At 35.3% G+C, this 17252-nt stretch overlaps 3 protein-coding genes across 6 annotated transcripts; 1 reads left to right on the top strand and 2 right to left on the bottom strand.

The window, feature by feature from the left end:
* The first annotated feature begins 6532 nt into the window (after positions 1-6532).
* On the top strand, positions 6533-13252 carry LOC146167587 (zinc transporter ZIP9-like). 4 transcript variants are annotated; one of them, XM_083396393.1, is made up of 7 exons: positions 6543-7141; positions 7619-7736; positions 8136-8219; positions 8513-8653; positions 10154-10341; positions 10757-10891; positions 12487-13252. In XM_083396393.1, exons 1-7 carry the CDS (start codon positions 7046-7048, stop codon positions 12694-12696), a joined length of 972 nt encoding a protein of 323 aa, XP_083252519.1. In that variant the 5' UTR covers positions 6543-7045; the 3' UTR covers positions 12697-13252. The 4 variants fall into 4 exon arrangements, with proteins under 4 accessions (XP_083252522.1, XP_083252519.1, XP_083252520.1 ...); XM_083396394.1 differs by lacking the exon at positions 6543-7141 and adding an exon at positions 7281-7396; XM_083396396.1 differs by lacking the exons at positions 8136-8219; positions 8513-8653 and having other exon boundaries at positions 6533-7141; positions 7619-7712.
* On the bottom strand, positions 12966-13686 carry LOC146167586 (uncharacterized). The gene has a single exon (XM_083396397.1). It carries the CDS (start codon positions 13657-13659, stop codon positions 13279-13281), a length of 381 nt encoding a protein of 126 aa, XP_083252523.1. The 5' UTR covers positions 13660-13686; the 3' UTR covers positions 12966-13278.
* Positions 13680-15580, bottom strand: LOC146167585 (histone acetyltransferase KAT8-like). Its single transcript, XM_083396309.1, has one exon. The coding sequence runs from the start codon at positions 15153-15155 to the stop codon at positions 13809-13811; it is 1347 nt and encodes a 448-aa protein (XP_083252435.1). The 5' UTR covers positions 15156-15580; the 3' UTR covers positions 13680-13808.
* Between the last annotated feature and the right edge of the window lie 1672 nt (positions 15581-17252).

Raw genomic sequence — 17252 nt, 5'->3', positions numbered from 1 at the left:
CTTAACGGAAGCCAAAACTGAGTGCTTCTTCGCTCTTGTCTTAATAAATTGTCCACAAATGAAACAAAACGCACCAGCAGAATGTTTGCAGCTTCTAGGCATTTTGAAAAAAAGCACTCAAAATGTTGTCCAATTAAAGAAAACGTTAAAAAATTATCAATTGCAAATCATAATATTTTCTATACAACACCTCGAAAATCAACCCTGTAAACAGAAGTATCTATAAAATGGCAAATATTGCAGAGTATATTTACATTTAAAAGTGATTAAGAGTATATTTACATTTAAAAGTGATTAACATCCATCTTGGATGCTCTTTAGCCATATCTTTGACATCTTTTCTCAAAAATATTGCGATTTTTGAATTTCATTCTCTAAACCACAAAAACAAAGTTTATATGAAATAAAGTTGATTTTAGACATTTACTGGTCCTAAGCAATAGGGAAAAATCGATTAGAACCTGGGAACAAAAAAAAAAATTTTTTGTTACATTGTGATTATTATTGCTCATAATAATCGGACGAGTTTACCACTTTTAATAGTTTATCGTTTTATTGTTATATAAGTGGTTGGAGTTGGAGAATAACTAATGAAATGACCAGGACTTGACTTGGTTAACTAAAGACTTAGAAAGCACAATCTGTATGTTGTCTCAACAAACGTAATTGTTTATCCAGCGGAGTTCCAATCGTCAGTATTTTATTCTGCTACAATATCCGATTTGGGGGAATAAAGTACGGCCGGCGCGTTTGATAGCAATTATCACATGTAGGCCTATCGTGTAATACAAAAATGTAGAACCGCGATAACTTTTATTATTTATATCCAAGTTAACAACATTTTTAATACTGAGACATTTAGCCTACATTATCAATGTTATGTCAATATTTTAAAATACGTAAAATATTCGCACCTGGCTCAAAAAATGCATTAATGGGACGCTTTATCGCCTATGGGTTACCAAAAACATGTTTAACCAAGGTTTTTTACGGAAATATAGTGGAGAGTGGGCTTCAAAGCGCCAAATCAATGATTCCAGGGCTCCATGTGGTATATGTAGTTTTACCATACGTAGCCTACCGTCTTCCCGTTTCTACTGGGCAGCCCCAGAGTATGAACTTTTTCTGGTTCGCTTTTCAACTAAAATATTTCCATTTGGCCTTATTTAGATAATTGCCCTTCACTATATGGACCGAATTGAGCTTGCCAAAGAGTGATAGCCATTTTTAGCCGTTTGTCAATATTTTTCATAATAACAAAGTGTCATAGCTCATAAATAGGAACTTTTTCCATTAACTTTGTACAAAAAGCTAAACTTCCTATAGTTTAAAGTAAACACCTGTAACATGTTTGCTGCCATCACGACGGATACGACGGATATTTTCACGTCAAGTATAAACACCCATCTAAAAATTCCAAAACCGTTTTGTTATTTGGAAGTGTCCAGATTTGAATATTTAAATGTGGTTTGCCCAGTGGTGGGATTCAAATTTTTTGTCAGCCGGTTCTATCACGAAAGTCATTATTTTTAGTCGGTTCTGTTATAAAAAGTCATATTTTTCGGCAAATAATTGAAGTAGTTGCAATAACAGGATGAAACCCCAGGTTCCAGCGAAAAAATAGAACCGATTGAATCCCATCACTGCTATCTGCTAACAGCCAAAAAAGCAGCAGTCGTCTCATGACTTGTACTTATGACGCAACAATTCAATTTTCAGACAAACTATCACAAAGAAAAATTACTACAATTATAAAAAATAAACACTATGTCACGTGCGAACTTGACCTTTGCACATTTTGATAAAAACACGTGAACTACTTGAAGCTTAAAAATCGGTGTATCAGATAAGATGCAAAAATTCATTGACAGTAACCCGTAATGCTAACCGGTTCGCTGATTTCATAAAATTCCGCGAGACGGTTCTATAGAACCGGTGCGAACCGGCTGAATGGGTATGCCTAGTTGTGGTACAGACCTCACAAACGTAAACTTAAATTACATGGCAAAGTAATATTTGTCCGTCTACAAAAGCGATTTGAACTTGTTGTCGGGAGTTTGTTTGCAATACACCATGTTGAACATAGCCATATCTGTTTTCTGAATGTTGTGTTGTCGTGGAGTTGAAGCTGTTTTAAAACACTGTCGACTTAAAGCTGCCCACTTGCGGAAACTTCAAGAATTTTAGCAGAACCTTAATTGTTATATAGGCCTAGGCCTACCATTGTCCTCTTTTACGAGGATCTATCCCCTTTTTTCAAGAAAAGTTAATGGCCCTCCGAGGACGCTCAAAAATGCTCAAATGTCCTCATTTTTCGCATTTCGAGTTAGTTGCTTCTACTTTCAACAAGACTTTTCGGCGAGACGTTGTACTTATTTCCGAAAAATTGCTGTAGCCATTAAATATGCTGAATTGCTGGTTTAAAGGTTTTCCAACAAATTGCCCGCCAGTCCCATCTTCTTGATTGTTATTGCAAACAGTGCGACAGAAAAATTGCAACCGAACCTCACATGTAAAAAGATCCATTAATAAAGCAAAGGTTTGAGTTTTGTAGGCCTAGCCCTAGCCTATCATAAGTGTTACTGTATGGTAGGCGATGTTCTTATTTCTTACAGAAGCTTGTATAGTTAGTCTATTGTCTAACTCAGTGCTTCTTAAACTTTTTTAGTTTCGTTCACCCCTAGCATCTATGTCCAGATTTTATTTACCCTTGTCTCATGATATGATAAAACTATCTCGCCTATATATAACAGCACAAAATGACTTAGATTGTTTCGATTTTTGTTAAGATCAGCTCAAGCTTAGTTTTACCATTGAAAATCAACAATTTCTCGCGTGCAGAAATATGAAGCAATAAAAGCACAAAACAAAGTCACCAAATTGTTGTACTTATACTAGGGCTACCGTATTTTTAGCACCCAAAAAGAGGACAATTTTTTGCCTTCATGTAAAACGAAAATAGAATTGTTACGTTTGAGAACTACGTGTCATATCCACAACTTTTTTCAGCAGCGGCAGCCTTTGTAATTTTCCTATGACTTGCACCCCTAAGAAAAGCAATTCTGAATTTTTAATTCAATATCACTGAGACAACTTGAAAATAGCAAAGTTTGTGGTCGGTCGCGCGAAGCGCGAAAAAAATTGGATTTAATTGGTTAAATTGGCGGTAAACTGTAAAATCAGGAGGCTTTTGGCAAAACATTTCGTCCCCCTGTTGCTAGCCTGTTATCCAATTATATAAAATACGGATAAAAAATAGTTCAAACGGTGGATGATGACATTTATCGTTTATCTATAAGTTAGAAAAATTATAATTAAATAGGGCCGTTATACCTTCGATGATATAAAAACATGCAATGGCACTGTACTGAACAAAGTAAACAAAATTAGATAACAGAAGATTCGCAAATTTTTTTGGGCAGTTTTAATGTTAAAGTTGGCAAAAACAGAGTTTGTACAGCGCTGTAGGAGTGGTGTACAACCGAAACGAAAACGATACCATTAGAATCATAGCAAAAATTTAAATATTAACTTAGAGCTCGCCTCACCCCTACAAATTGCTTGGAGCCCCCTTAGAAACCCTTTTTAAACAAGAAATTTAGCATCTTTCATGGCTTAAGTATTTTTTGGAAGTAAATACAAACGTCTTGTTTAAAAGTCTTAATAAAAGTATAAGCAACTAACTCGAAATGCGAAAAAAGAGGACATTCGGGCATTTTTGAGCGTCCTCGGGGGACCATTCAGTGTTCTTAAGAAAGGGGACAAATCCTCCTAAAAGAGTTATACACTCAGTGCAAACCACTTAACTCTATTACAGTAAGCAAACAAACACCAAAAAACAACAGTTGAGTAGTCGATTTACTTCAGAAAGTTGTTTACTATAACTATAGGATGCTCCTGAACTTTCGTTTACCCTTATTCACCCCTTTTGGTTGGTTCACCCCGGCAAACATTTTATTCACCCTGGGGTGAACCATTCACCACTTTAAGAAACGCTGGTCTATAACTCTATTCTATAGCATATGTCAACAGATGCTTTCATTTTTCTTTGTTATCTTTAAATTTAGACAACCATAAAACAAAATAAGCTATAAATTATAATGAAAAAACTCTGTTTACTGATGGGCTACGACAAAAGTATCCTTCTTTTAGAAAAGGACGTATATTAATTTCGAAGCTGAATGCATTACTTGTGTACATGGCACGTTTATTTCTGTGGCAAACAAAGGTATCGTTAGCTTCAATGACCATCTGAAAACCACGAAGCATAAGCAGGTTATTAGAGGTGAAAATGAAGCCTCATCTCATCTAAAGCAGCGGTTCTTAACCGGTCGGAGGGCGCGCCAAGCAATTCTTAGGGGGGCGCGAGCTCTACTTCAATATTTAATTTTTTTGCAGTGATTTCAATGGTTTTGTTTGGGTTGGGCACCACTGCTACAGCTCTACAAACTCTGTTTTTGTCCACTTTAACATTGCAACAGCAAAAAATTTTCGCGCTCCTCGCGAATTTTTTACTTTTGTTGACTTTTTTTTTTTAAGTATCTTTAAGTGCCATTGGACGTTCTCTGTTCATTAGTAATACACATATTATCGAAGGTATAACGGCCCTATTTAATTACAGTTTTGCTATCTTATAGATAAACCATAAAAGTTAACCCTTTTTCCAACTATTTTTTATCCAATTTTAAATATGATAACAGGTAACAGGTTAGAAACAGGGGGACTCGTACTTTTTTGCGCGAATCTATAATGTTTTTGCAATATTGCCGTTGTATTGTGTGTTGTCACGTGAGGGGCCATGCCCCCCCAAACAAATTTATAAATATTTTACTCTTAATAATTTGTTTTGTAGCATTTATGAGCAGTACCACAAGATTTGATAACAGGTATGCCACACCTTCTATTGTCATACATTGTTACGTCACAAACGATGTAGTTAATATAATATTTACTATACATTAATGTACTTTTACTACTTTCAGACAGTTTTTGCTCATTGAAGCACCATTATAGCTATAAATCTAACGATTGCACCTCTTTTACTTGCCGGCAAAAAATGTCATCTTTTTGCGTGCTGAAAATATGGTAGCCCTATTGTTATAGTGTTTAGCAAATTGAGTGTAATAATGAAAGCCAGTGTTTAACTGAATCTACAAGCTATATGTGTGCTATTCCAAATAATCACAACAAAAATATATCACTTTTTTTAAACATGTATGTCGACAGTCTAGTTCTCTTGGATATCTGACGTACTTTGGTCGCGCTTCAATGACGAAACCAAGCAACACGTACGTCCCAAAATATATGTAGACTTTGGTAGCGAGTACCGTAGTTGGTATGCTGGGAATACACACGGTAGCTACTGTATTCGTTATTCGACCACTTTTCACCTTGGTTTTGAAAGCAGGAAAAGCACTGGTCTATTTTCTTCGGCAATGCGAATTTATAGGCGCTGTGGTGGGATTCTAGACCAGTGCCCAAATTTAGAACAAACTCAGATCGTTGATATTTAATTGTTAAACTTTTATTGTAAATTACATCGACTGTGACCATAGGCGTAGCCAGGGGTTCACAGGGGCCATGCCACCCCCCAAAAATTTGTAAATATTGTACTCTTACTAATTTGTTTTGTAGCATTTATGAGCAGTACCACACAAGTCGATCACAGTCAAGCCACACTTTCAATTGTCATGTACTGTTACGTCACAAACGATGTAGTTATTACGTTTGCTAAACTTATTAATGTAGTTTTACTACTTTTTAGTCGTTTTGTTTTTGCTCTTGAATGGTTTTTAAGTGTTGCCTTAACACTCTGGTTTGCTAGCAAATTTATTTGTGTTTGATATGGCAGTTCATACAATAGCAAAAGCTGAACAACAAACTTTTTGCCCCCCGAAAAAAATTTCGGCTGGCTACGCCACTGACGCTGTGACGTCCTAAAAAAGTATTTACTTAATGTGTGTCCCCGGCTAACCTGTACTATCACACACAAGTGGTATCAGAAATGTAGTTTGTGAATTGCACTGCTAAATTTTGGAAATAGATTGTGTTATGGTCAGATCGGAGTTTTTAGGCCTGCAGTCTAAAGCTGTATCAACCAAAAACTGACCCGGAACCGCAACTGAAGTTTTTTGCTTGGCTGAAAGAATTTTATGGGGATTTCCATTAGGGCCATGGCTGATTGTGCAACAACAGGCCAAACTTTCCAACCTGAATTTGAATTAGGATTTGGACCTTCGGTATGAAAACCTTGGTTGCAGACCCTGTTATTCAGTGATGCACACCCAAGGGTACAGGTAAAAAGTGCCATGAAATTCAGAGTGGAGTAGGATAGCATCTCTATGTTTCTTTCTGCAGTCATATTATTTTCTGAAAGACCACACAATTTGGGGTTAGGGTTCTGGCTAATTGCAGACTAGTCTGGAAGGTAAGGCATATCTTGACATCCCACCTGTTTAACTCAGGGGAAAATGGAAGTGAATATTCAATTTTTAGGGGGTAATTTGATTTGTTGTAAGAGTCGCAAGCCCATTTGCCTTACTTTTTACAATGCTTTCTGCATTCTGTGGTAGGTAGACATGGCATCCAAGATGTTTAAAATAAATTTGTATGCACAACCAATTTATTAAATTGCACACTTTTTTATGTCATGTAAGCATAAAACAAATCTGGTGTGCATAAAACTCTGATAACACACCTGGAAATTTGGTGCTGCAAACCCAAGATCTCGGCAAATAGTCCCACGAAATGCAGACTAGCCACAATAAGACTAAATATAGTAATTTCCAAGTCCATTCTGTGACTGAGCACCTGATTAACAAATTGCACCCCAAATTCCTTTCTGTCTTGTTTGTTTTTTTGAACCTTTAGTACAAATAAAGTATAATTGTTTTTGCTTTATATAATTGATATTATTAGTTAATGTTTTGAACACTTTCTTAAAGTCTGCCCCTAACAATTCTTTTTATTTTACCATTGCTTAGATGTGTTTTTTTTAGTTTTCTGTAACAATCTTTGTTTCTTTAAATCCAAGTCAAAAGAAACAATGGCGGAATTCTTGACTATTTGTCTTTTATCGCTTGCAATGTTCGTTGGTTGTGGAGTGGCTGGATGGATTCCACTTGCTTTTACAATGTCACAGGTAAATTAGCTTTTCAATGTTTTGAAATATATTATTAGACTTGAAATTCTCTTATCACAATATGTTTTCTTTAATAACAAAAAAACAATATTTTTGTGGAATGTCTTGTTTATGTATAATAATTAGGGCGATTATTATTTGACTTTAAAAATTTTTCAAAATTATTTTAAGTCAGAATTGAATAAAACTGCACATGAATCGTCCATGTGGTTGACAAAGTCAAGACACTAATGCAGTACTTCAAACAACAATACTGTAAGTGTATGTTGTTTAAATCAATGTATTTCCAATAGGTCCAAATTCTGTCAAAAAAATATATTTTTAGGTCAAAAAATAATCGCCCTAATAATAAAGGTATACACATAATAATTTAAGTTAATATGTTTAAATATTTATAAAAGTTACATATGTTGTTAGTGATATATAATTTATTTGTAGTATAATTTCTATAAATCAATACCTAACGATATTTTGTAGAGAAAGATTCAGCTTTTTACCATATTTGGGGCTGGATTGTTGGTAGGAACTGCTCTTGCTGTAATCATTCCTGAAGGTGTGGATGCAATGTACAGTCAACCCCATGCACATGCACCAGGTTGGGACAGTTGTAACTATGCAAACAAGTGTGTCAAATCAGTTTAAAGTTATATTGTGTGTTGCATTTGATATGCTAATTTGTAGCCGATCGAGGTTTACTTATGAAATAAAATATATTTATGAGGTAAACTAAAGTATTTTTTAACTAACTGTGAGGATGTGCTGTACCCCATAGTCATCTTCATAGATATAATATGCATTCTTGTACCAGTAACTAACATTCATTTATCCTCTGTCCTTCAAAAACAACAATGCCTTTATGCTAAGTCCCAACTTGTTTAAGATTGTTTACTCTTCCAAGTTGCATAAACAAATGACTACTCAATGATAATTTCATCATAGATATGCCATTATGTATACCCTGTATAAACAACTCAATGACTGTTTATTATTGCAGCTTTGGAAAAGGTTGAAAGTAAAGATGCTGCTGTCGACCCAGATGACTTAAAAGGACCACAAAGAGTCCTGAATGAATTTGAAGGTTTCCTTCTTATAAAACATAATGTGTTTGAAAATATTCTATTTATCAGGTTTTCATGTACATTGATTCAGTAAAAGTAACTAATAGAAAATGAACAATTATTATTTTAGTACAAATAATGATGTCTATAATTACTGAAAAGTTTAGCAGAAAAAATGGAAATTTATGGCACCCACTTTGGCCAGTTGGGAAGTGTTTTTCTAAAAATATGGTTAAATTTACACTTTATGGCATTCATAATTAATTCAAGGTAAAGTGATTTGAAAAACAGGTTAACATGTTTCTTATTTCAGAAGTGAGTGAGGAGCATCACCACCATGTTAAGAGTCTTCATCAAGCTGTGGGTATCTCTCTACTGCTTGGATTTGTTTTTATGCTCCTTGTTGATCAAATTGGTGGACATTCACACTCCCATTCATCTGACATTCGCCTGGGTTAGTTTCAGGGAATTTTTATAGCTTTTTTCATTGTTTTGTTTAATATTATCTTAAACTAATATTGAAGATTTCCTTTAAATATTAATTTAATTAACAAGCCCCACTGGTTAAGATTAAAAACAAAGTGTTTCTTGTTTGCTTTCCATTAATATTTGGCATGGGTCTTTTGTGTAATAAAGTTGTACTTAGTTGTAACTTATAACACAGCACATCAAAGAAAAATATGTGCAGCCAGTGCTTTTTAAGGTGTTTTGGATGATGGAAAGGTTTTCTTACATTTTTTCACTGATCTCTTAAAACAGGGTGGTCCAAACCCAGGCCCGCGGGCCAGATGTGGCCCGCGACATCATTTTTTGTGGCCCGCAAAGCACTATTGATTTATTGCAATGCATACCTTTGAGGGTTTATTCAAATAAATCTAAGTATCCAACGAACAGTAAGCATACTGCAATTGTTTGGTTATGATCACATTTTTCCGTTTATACCATTGAATAAACCAGTTTCCTCTCCCTCACCGAATTCGGATCCAGGGGGTGGCAAAAACACCTAATTTTGGGGATGCGTTAGACCGGTTTGAGAGAAGTGCGTCCTATATGGAACTTTCTTTCTATAATCGCTGTTTTGCGAACAAGTTAGATTTACGTTTTAAAGCAAAATTTTTTGCGAATAAGTTAGATTTACGTTTTAAAGCAAATGTACGATAAAATATATCGCGCTGCTAGAGAGTATTGTTTTACAGTTTTCACCGTGACTTTAGGCTAAACGCCGCCGTGACCCTTTCCAAGATGCAATTTCAGCCAAATTGATCTGGTTAATTAAACCTTTTTGTGCAAAATGATAACGTCTTTGTAATTTAGCGATTGTGTAGTGTGCAACATCTCTCTTACGCTAACCTTATAAAATGTAGTCTTCTAATTAAAATTTTTGTCAAATACGCAAATAATTCGCGCTTCGCGCACACCATTTTTTCCCGTCTCGTAACATTCGATTTTATTTGCGCACAAGTTCGACGACAGAAGCAAGTTTCTGGAGCGTATCTGTTTTTCGATGCTACTTTGTGACGTATCTTTAAACACTTCCGGCCTCAACCAAACGAAAAACGTTGGTCGGCTCCTGGTACGCATGTAGCCTACTTTATGTGGCCCGCAAAGAATAGGCGAGAAATATTGTGGCTCGCGATGCAGTCAACCGTGGACCACCCTGTCTTAGAATATAATCTAATATATTTATTTTACAAACTATGGGTATTTTTACATACTTCTGACAATCAAAATCATTATATTAAATATTCCACTCTTTGAAAGTAAATATAATTTTTGTTTTTTTTGGCCTCAACTTCGGCCTGTAAAACAATTTGCTCACAATAAAAGACTTGACTTGCTGTTTTGTATATTAATTTGTTTGTAAGTTATTCATTCATTTCAAAACGACTTGTTCGCAACACTGGTAATATCTACCACCAGTTGTCTGTCAGGCTAATTGCCTTTCATTTCTTAGATGATTTGAATCAAAGTAAAATCGGCACCTCAAGATCACAGCCTTCAGATGCCAAGCAGAAATGCCACACTGCTACAATAGGCCTGGTTGTACATGCCTCGGCGGACGGTATTGCTTTGGGAGCCGCGGCAAGCATGGGCAGAAGCGACCTGCAAATCATTGTTTTTCTAGCCATCATGTTACACAAGGTATTTTTGTATTAAATAAGATGACAATTAGGATTTGTGTTGAGAGAAACCATAATGCAATTAGCATGGACGTCGGGTTTGGGGTGCTTAGGGTGCTCCGAGCAGGGTCAGCCCCCCTAAATAATGGCAAATCTTCCGGTAAAATCTGTATATTCCGTTTGATGCACGTGATTCGGGATTCTGACAGTTAGTCAAAGACTTGTAATTCACAGAATAGCTTTCTAGCAAATAATAAAAAGTTTGGCTTTTTAATAGGAACGTTTAAAGTTATATCATAAAGACTGTTATTCATTAAAACAAAACCGATTTGAACCATTAAGGGGGTTTACCTAAACTTTTGATATTTAAAACTTCACTTGATTTTAAAACATTCTTGCTTAAAGTTACTGGAAAAAACAAAGTTGATTTTATTTAGGCGCCAGCTGCATTTGGTCTGGTGTCATTTTTGGTTCACGAGGGATTGGAATTAAGAAGGGTTAAAAAGCATTTGTTGATCTTTTCTCTAGCTGCTCCAGTTCTTGCAATTGTTACCTTCGTTGGCCTAAACCAGGTTAGTTATTACTGCCTAAAAAGCTTCTAATCAAGAATTTTTTTAGTGAACATTGCTTCCATCGGGCTGCTTTTAGTATTGGCCTATTTCAAGGGTGGACAACCAGCAAGAGACCGAAAATGACATTTCTTGCTATTTTAATGTTAACACAAACAGCCATACATTACTTATTTCGAAAAATATATAACAAAATAACCTCACCCGTTTCTTTTTAATCACATAACTTTGCTCAACACACCAAATGTAATGTGAAGGCTACATAAAAACGAATTGTTTTACACCATGGTCTGTTTTAGTGGTTTTTAAGCTTTCATGGCTTGTGACCCTCCCTCCTGTAGACTAAATGATTTGTGTCCCTTGTTCAGTGTTTATGTCTCAGAAAACTATGTCATAAAACGTCACAAAAGGAAGTCACCGAAGTCATAATAATAAAATCCTCAAATTTGTGTTTTAACTGGTGAATATTACAATAATATAATTTTGTGCCCCTCAAGGCCTACTCCATGACCCCCAAGGGGAGAAACCTTGGTCGAAGCTGTTTAGAATTTTTGTTATCCAATTCCTTAATTCTACAAAGAAGAATAGACTATGCTAAGTAAACTTTAACTGTTATGTCCTAAAAACGAGGTATATGAAACCCACTGTTATGATGATTTTATACGCGGATTAAAAGACATTTACGATATTTATCACTTTTCTTTGATGTGTGAAAAAAATGCGTCGCATTTTAGGGAATGTCCAATAGTAGTCCTAAAATAAATATGTACCTTGCGTGAGTTGTGTTTATAGTCGAAAATTTTTCATGAATCACTGTCTTTACTACAAAAAAGTTTTGTGTCGCGTAAGAGCGCTGGCCTACAATCAGTTCGCCGGAAGTTTATATCAAAAGTTTAATACTGCACTAAAAAACTTAGCATTCGCCAATTATTTATAGTTCGCTAAATATATTTTTGGAGGCTGTTAAATATTTAAACATTTCTTTTGGCTTAGTTCAAAATTTTGACGGTTCGCTAAATATTAAGGAACTTATCGAATTTAAAATCCACCAAATATTCATAAAGTTTGCAAACTTAGATCTTTCTTATCGCTGATAACCACCGCAATGGTAACTAACTTTTATACACTGATAGCACCTAGAAACTTAGAAAGCCTGGGGCTTAAAGCAGTTGGCGAACTGCAAATACTTTAGCGAAAGACAGGAGACCGACCGAACAAATTATATGTAAATTTAAACTTATTCGTTATCCGTAATGCAGGATGTCTCCTGATGACCGATAAATTAATTAAAGTCAAATGTATAACTAATCTTTAAAAATAATAATGCTTAATGGGATGGCTCACTATTTCTCTCGAAATTAATGAAAAAACAGTGGCCCAAATCGTTCGCACCAACTGAAATATACCGTATTATACAATGTGTCATTGTTTTAGGGGGCTGACTACCCAACTTTTCTGCTTGAGCGGCTTCATGATAAAAACATATAAAATTAGTTAAAAAATAGCCTCATAAAATTAGTTAAACCAAGCCACCTCTTGTTTATTCTCTCCTACAAGGTCGTAAGAATAACCTTTTTGAATTTGTTTTCTTTTGGCAGAATAACAAACAGTTTCTGACGGAAGTTAATGCAACGGGTATTGCGATGTTGTTTTCTGCTGGTACATTCCTTTATGTAGCAACTGTTCACGTTCTCCCAGAGGTTTCTCATTCAAATAACGGAACTCGTGGCCTTAGCTTGTTAGAGGTTGCAATCCTCGTATTGGGCACACTGCTTCCTCTTGTTATAAACGTTGGCCACAGTCACTGAGCACATATTTTAAAAGTGATTTATAACAATATTTTCAAGTGCAATGAATAGACTGTACTAATGTACATGGTGACCGCTTGCGCAAATCTCACTAACTATTAAGCCCACACTCTCTGCAAATTTTAAAATGTTTGTGTTGGTTGACCAGAATGTTGTTCGCCAAAAGTTATTTTACTTGTGTTTTTGTACTTTACTTTTTTGCCCCCATTGGACAGCAAAGAACTTGCATCCTGTTTATGGTTGATTTTATCAAGTGCAAAGCTACCTTAAATAAACAAGATGAAGTTAAGTCTTATTTTTCAAAGGTTTATTTTAACACAAAATCGTCAGTTAAGAGAGCAAATTATTATACAGTTGTCACATTGTGTTGTTTTTGTGGTAGTTTGCTTTAACGAAATTTTACATCTTACTGGACAGAGCAGATTATTATAAAGAACACAGTGGTCACATTGTTTTGTTTTTGTGGCGATTTGCTTTAATAAAACTTTAAATTTTACATCCTACTGGACCTTATCATGGACCATTTTTTAAAATACAAGAATTAAACGCATGTATAAAAAATATAAAGAACAATTTTGTCATTTATTTAAGCATTGGTATAATGTTGTTAGAAAATTCGGTGGCTGAGGAAATAGCATTAACCGCATGTTGGAGATTCGCTACATTTAGGCGAATTCTATTGGATGAATTTACTGCAACTTTCTGAGTGCTATCCAATTTGCGACCAATCCTATGCATTGTATCACTCAGGTCTTGACATATTCTGGTCTCTGCATCAATGCGAGATTTCACCAATCTTAAGTTGGCTTGTGTTAATTTCTGTTGAAGTAATGAAGAGGGACTTGTTGGGAGTGGCAACACAGCACTTGCAAGTGTAGTTTGTGCTTGTACTGTGTCTTGTTCTTCCTCATCACTTTCTGGAGCCTCACCACAAACCACAACAGGAGCTTTTACATTGGTCATGCTCAGTTAATTTTATTACCTCTGTATAAAATAGGAGGTTAGGACAACATTTTGACTTAATATAAATCAAAGGTTATAACATGAAAACTCTACAACGATAAAGTGTATGTCACAATTTCTAGAAAAAAAACTACATTAAGTGGAAACAGTTATTTTTTATGGATTACCGCCTCCTTTTTTGGATGAAACTTTTTTTTAGGAGGTTGCCATCTCAAAAAGGCATTGTCCACTGGTAACCTTGGTCGCTTAAAGAACTGCGAACGCAAATGCTCTTCAATGTGTTTTTGTGTCACACAAATGACATGCTGTCCTTTCCAATATTTTACCATGTTTAAAGATTGAAGAGATGATATGATATCAGCTTGAGTGATGCTGGTCATTTCACTCAAATCCTTGATGGATAAGGTTCCACGAAAATCTCTTAAAATTTCAAGTAAAACCCAAGTCCAATAACTTCTGTAGCTTAGTTTTCCCAAGTCAGATAATGGCTTTTCAGGAGATCCGATCAAACATTCAATCTTAGAGAGTTCATAACTAAAAGCTATTAGAAACTTTCCATAGCCCTTCCGTTGAAATGGCGGTAGTATCAAAATGCAAGCCAAATTGTTTCCATCAGGGCTTTCTTTTTCTTTGGAAAAGTAGCCAACCACATGAGCACCACTTCTGTCTACTTCAGTCATAACATAGAAAAGAAACGGTTCAACATCAAAATACAAAGTTTTGTGATCAAGGAAAAGTTTGGCAAGTAAGCATAAGTTTTGACAGTAAATTTTCTTATCCTTTCCGTCAATTTCATACACTGAAATTGTACCTTTTCTGTAGATTTCATTACCAGGAGGCTGTCGCCATGTGCACGTATGCAAGTGTTTTCTGTAGGTAGTCTCGTATCGCATGTATTTAAAGCAATATTCACAAACATAGAGCTTTGGTTGTTTCCCATACTCGTCAGGGTAAGGCGAAAAGTACCAAGCATCAATTTCATAGTTTCCTAGTTGTATACGATCAATGTATTTCACTTTTGTAATTGCTTCGTGCTCCCTTTCTAATGCTGCAGTTGCTGGGTCCATTTCAGCAAAAGATTTTTGAACATGGTTAATTTCATCATGTTTTCGCTTCTGATTTCTTGTCATGCGATTGTCCACATCAACATTGTCACCAGCTTTCACAATTGCAGTGCTGGCCTCAACAACAACCTTGGTGACATCGATTCGACTTGCATCCACCCATTCGTCCAGTCTACGGTTAAAGCCACGATAGTGGACATAGTACTCATGACAGTCACCCCGTGTAGGGTTTATTCTTTTCTGTATAACTTCCGCAATGTGCTTGGAACCGTCAGTTCGAGAACAGTAATATTGCCCATTAATGACTATCTTCATTTGCTGACCCGGTTGTTCTACCACCCTTTCTTCAGCCTTTGGCTTTTCAGGTGAACTTGTAGCCTCTAGAATTTCTTGAGGTTTATCAACTTTTTCCAAGCTCTGCTCAGTATCCATTTTGTCTTGTAATGACAATTAACGTAAATTTAGTTCTTTTTACTACAAAAAAGAGTTATTCCTCAATATCTATATATACTGCAAAAACAGAATCCCTGATACATAGTGGTATTTCAACAAGTTATAGATTAATTATGATTATTTTCTACCCTAAAAAACATGGCAATTAAACAGTCAAGTTTGGTATTCTGGATTCACTCTAGATTTAAAACCTCTTTTTCCCAAATAGATTATATTATTTAAACATTCCTAGTGATTAGAAGGTAAGGAGGCAAACTTTTTTATTTTTTTATTATCTACTGTGAAAAAAAAACAGTTTTCTTCAAATAAAATGTTTTTTGTGGCATGTACGTACCCTTAATGATACACAACAAACATGAAAACTATAAACAATGGTTATTATTAATTATCCAAAGTTGCCAATATTATAATCTAAATACAATTTCTATTAGAAGTTTAACCTTTCACGCAATTGCCAGCTTTGCAACTTTAAGTCCCCAAGCATAACTATTTTTTTTTAAAGTAAAACAATGAAGGTCAGCCATGTAGAAAAAAAATTATAATAGTTTTAAGCGTGACGGTTTCTGCATATAGGCTATACAAGCATCAAATAACAGCCAAGGTTTGGCGACCCCATTGTATTCCAGGTTGGAAAGTTTAGCCTGCGCGGGGATTCCCCGTAGCACCTTCAGCCGCGCATTTTATAGAAAATGTGTTCAGCTGACTCGACCAAATGCACAAAACTTCAGCCGCGCAAACTTCTGTATGAAACTAAATTACCTAAAAATGAGTAATAATGCTAAAATGTAAATACGGGCTTTAACAAACTTTCCTATTTACGAGAAGTATATTAACATACTAGAAACGTCAGTATGGCTCCTGTTAAACTGACGTCACATTCATTCACTCATCACTCGTGTATGATTGAAAATGTGTCACCTTAAATCAGGCCTGCACAACTAAAATGGTACAAGGGCCACAACAACCACAAAAAAATTGGCGGGCCGCATACTGGAGTTGCATAACATTTTTAAACGCTAGTTTATAAGATGTATATAATATAATGCATCATATTATAGAATCCTCTGCGAAACGCTTAAAACACACAGTTCGGCGTTTTGGTCACGCATCAGTGGACAACGGTCACGTGTATAGTGACGCCAAAATAGGCAATATCGATTAATATTGCATATTAAATGCTACACTATCAAACTTTTTAAATATTTAGCTGTGCCCGCACACCAACCAAAAATTTCTCAGTGCTTCAAGTATTCTATGAACGCTGTAAACCTGTAGGTTTATTATAATGATGCAACTTACAACGTTCGGTAGCCTGTTGGATTATTTTCAGCCGCGCAAGTTCAAGTCGAAATTTTATTTTTAGCTGCAAAACATCTCCCCCCCGGGCAATATCCGAAGTTTCCAATCTGGATTGTATTCACTGAGTCTTCACCAAATTGTCTTTAATCTTATAGTGAACTAAACAGAAAGACGTTAATAGCATTTATAAATTCAAATTTATTAATGAACCATGTCTTAACATTGCTACTGAATAATTTGATGCTAGTTTAGAATCTTACCACTTTTTTACCAGTATCGAAACGAGTTGTCGAAAATGAAATGAAGAAATAAATGTGAGAGAATAAATATAATAATACCATTTGACCCACCTAAATCCAAGCTCTAACTCGCACCCCAACCCAAATAATATTAGCAATATAAACCATCTAACGAAAATGTGTTAGGATTGTATAGAACAGCGCCATAACTTGCAATGAAGTTCTTTGTTTAACCGATTTCTGTCAAGATATTGTCGGTTTTCCTACGGATTTTATTCAAACGACTGTTTATCGTTAATTTTGTCATAACATTGTCTTACAAATTACTGCATTAATAACAGCAGCATCAAAACAAGATGATTCACGTTCTTAGTAAATCGTAACAAAAACGATAACATTAGTCACGTGCAACTTTGCAAACCGATCGACAAAGTTACGTCAGGTTGACAAGTAGGTCAACCAAAATCATTGACGTGTAAATAATTTTGCAAAAAAAAATTGCAATTATATTTCTTAAAGTTTGGACAGCTATTGTAAA

This window comes from Ascidiella aspersa, chromosome 1, assembly GCF_963924565.1.
Source record: "Ascidiella aspersa chromosome 1, kaAscAspe10.2, whole genome shotgun sequence".
Taxonomy (NCBI): domain Eukaryota; kingdom Metazoa; phylum Chordata; class Ascidiacea; order Phlebobranchia; family Ascidiidae; genus Ascidiella; species Ascidiella aspersa.
The sequence above is the reverse complement of the archived record's forward strand: the minus strand, read 5'-3'. Positions and strand labels throughout refer to the sequence as shown.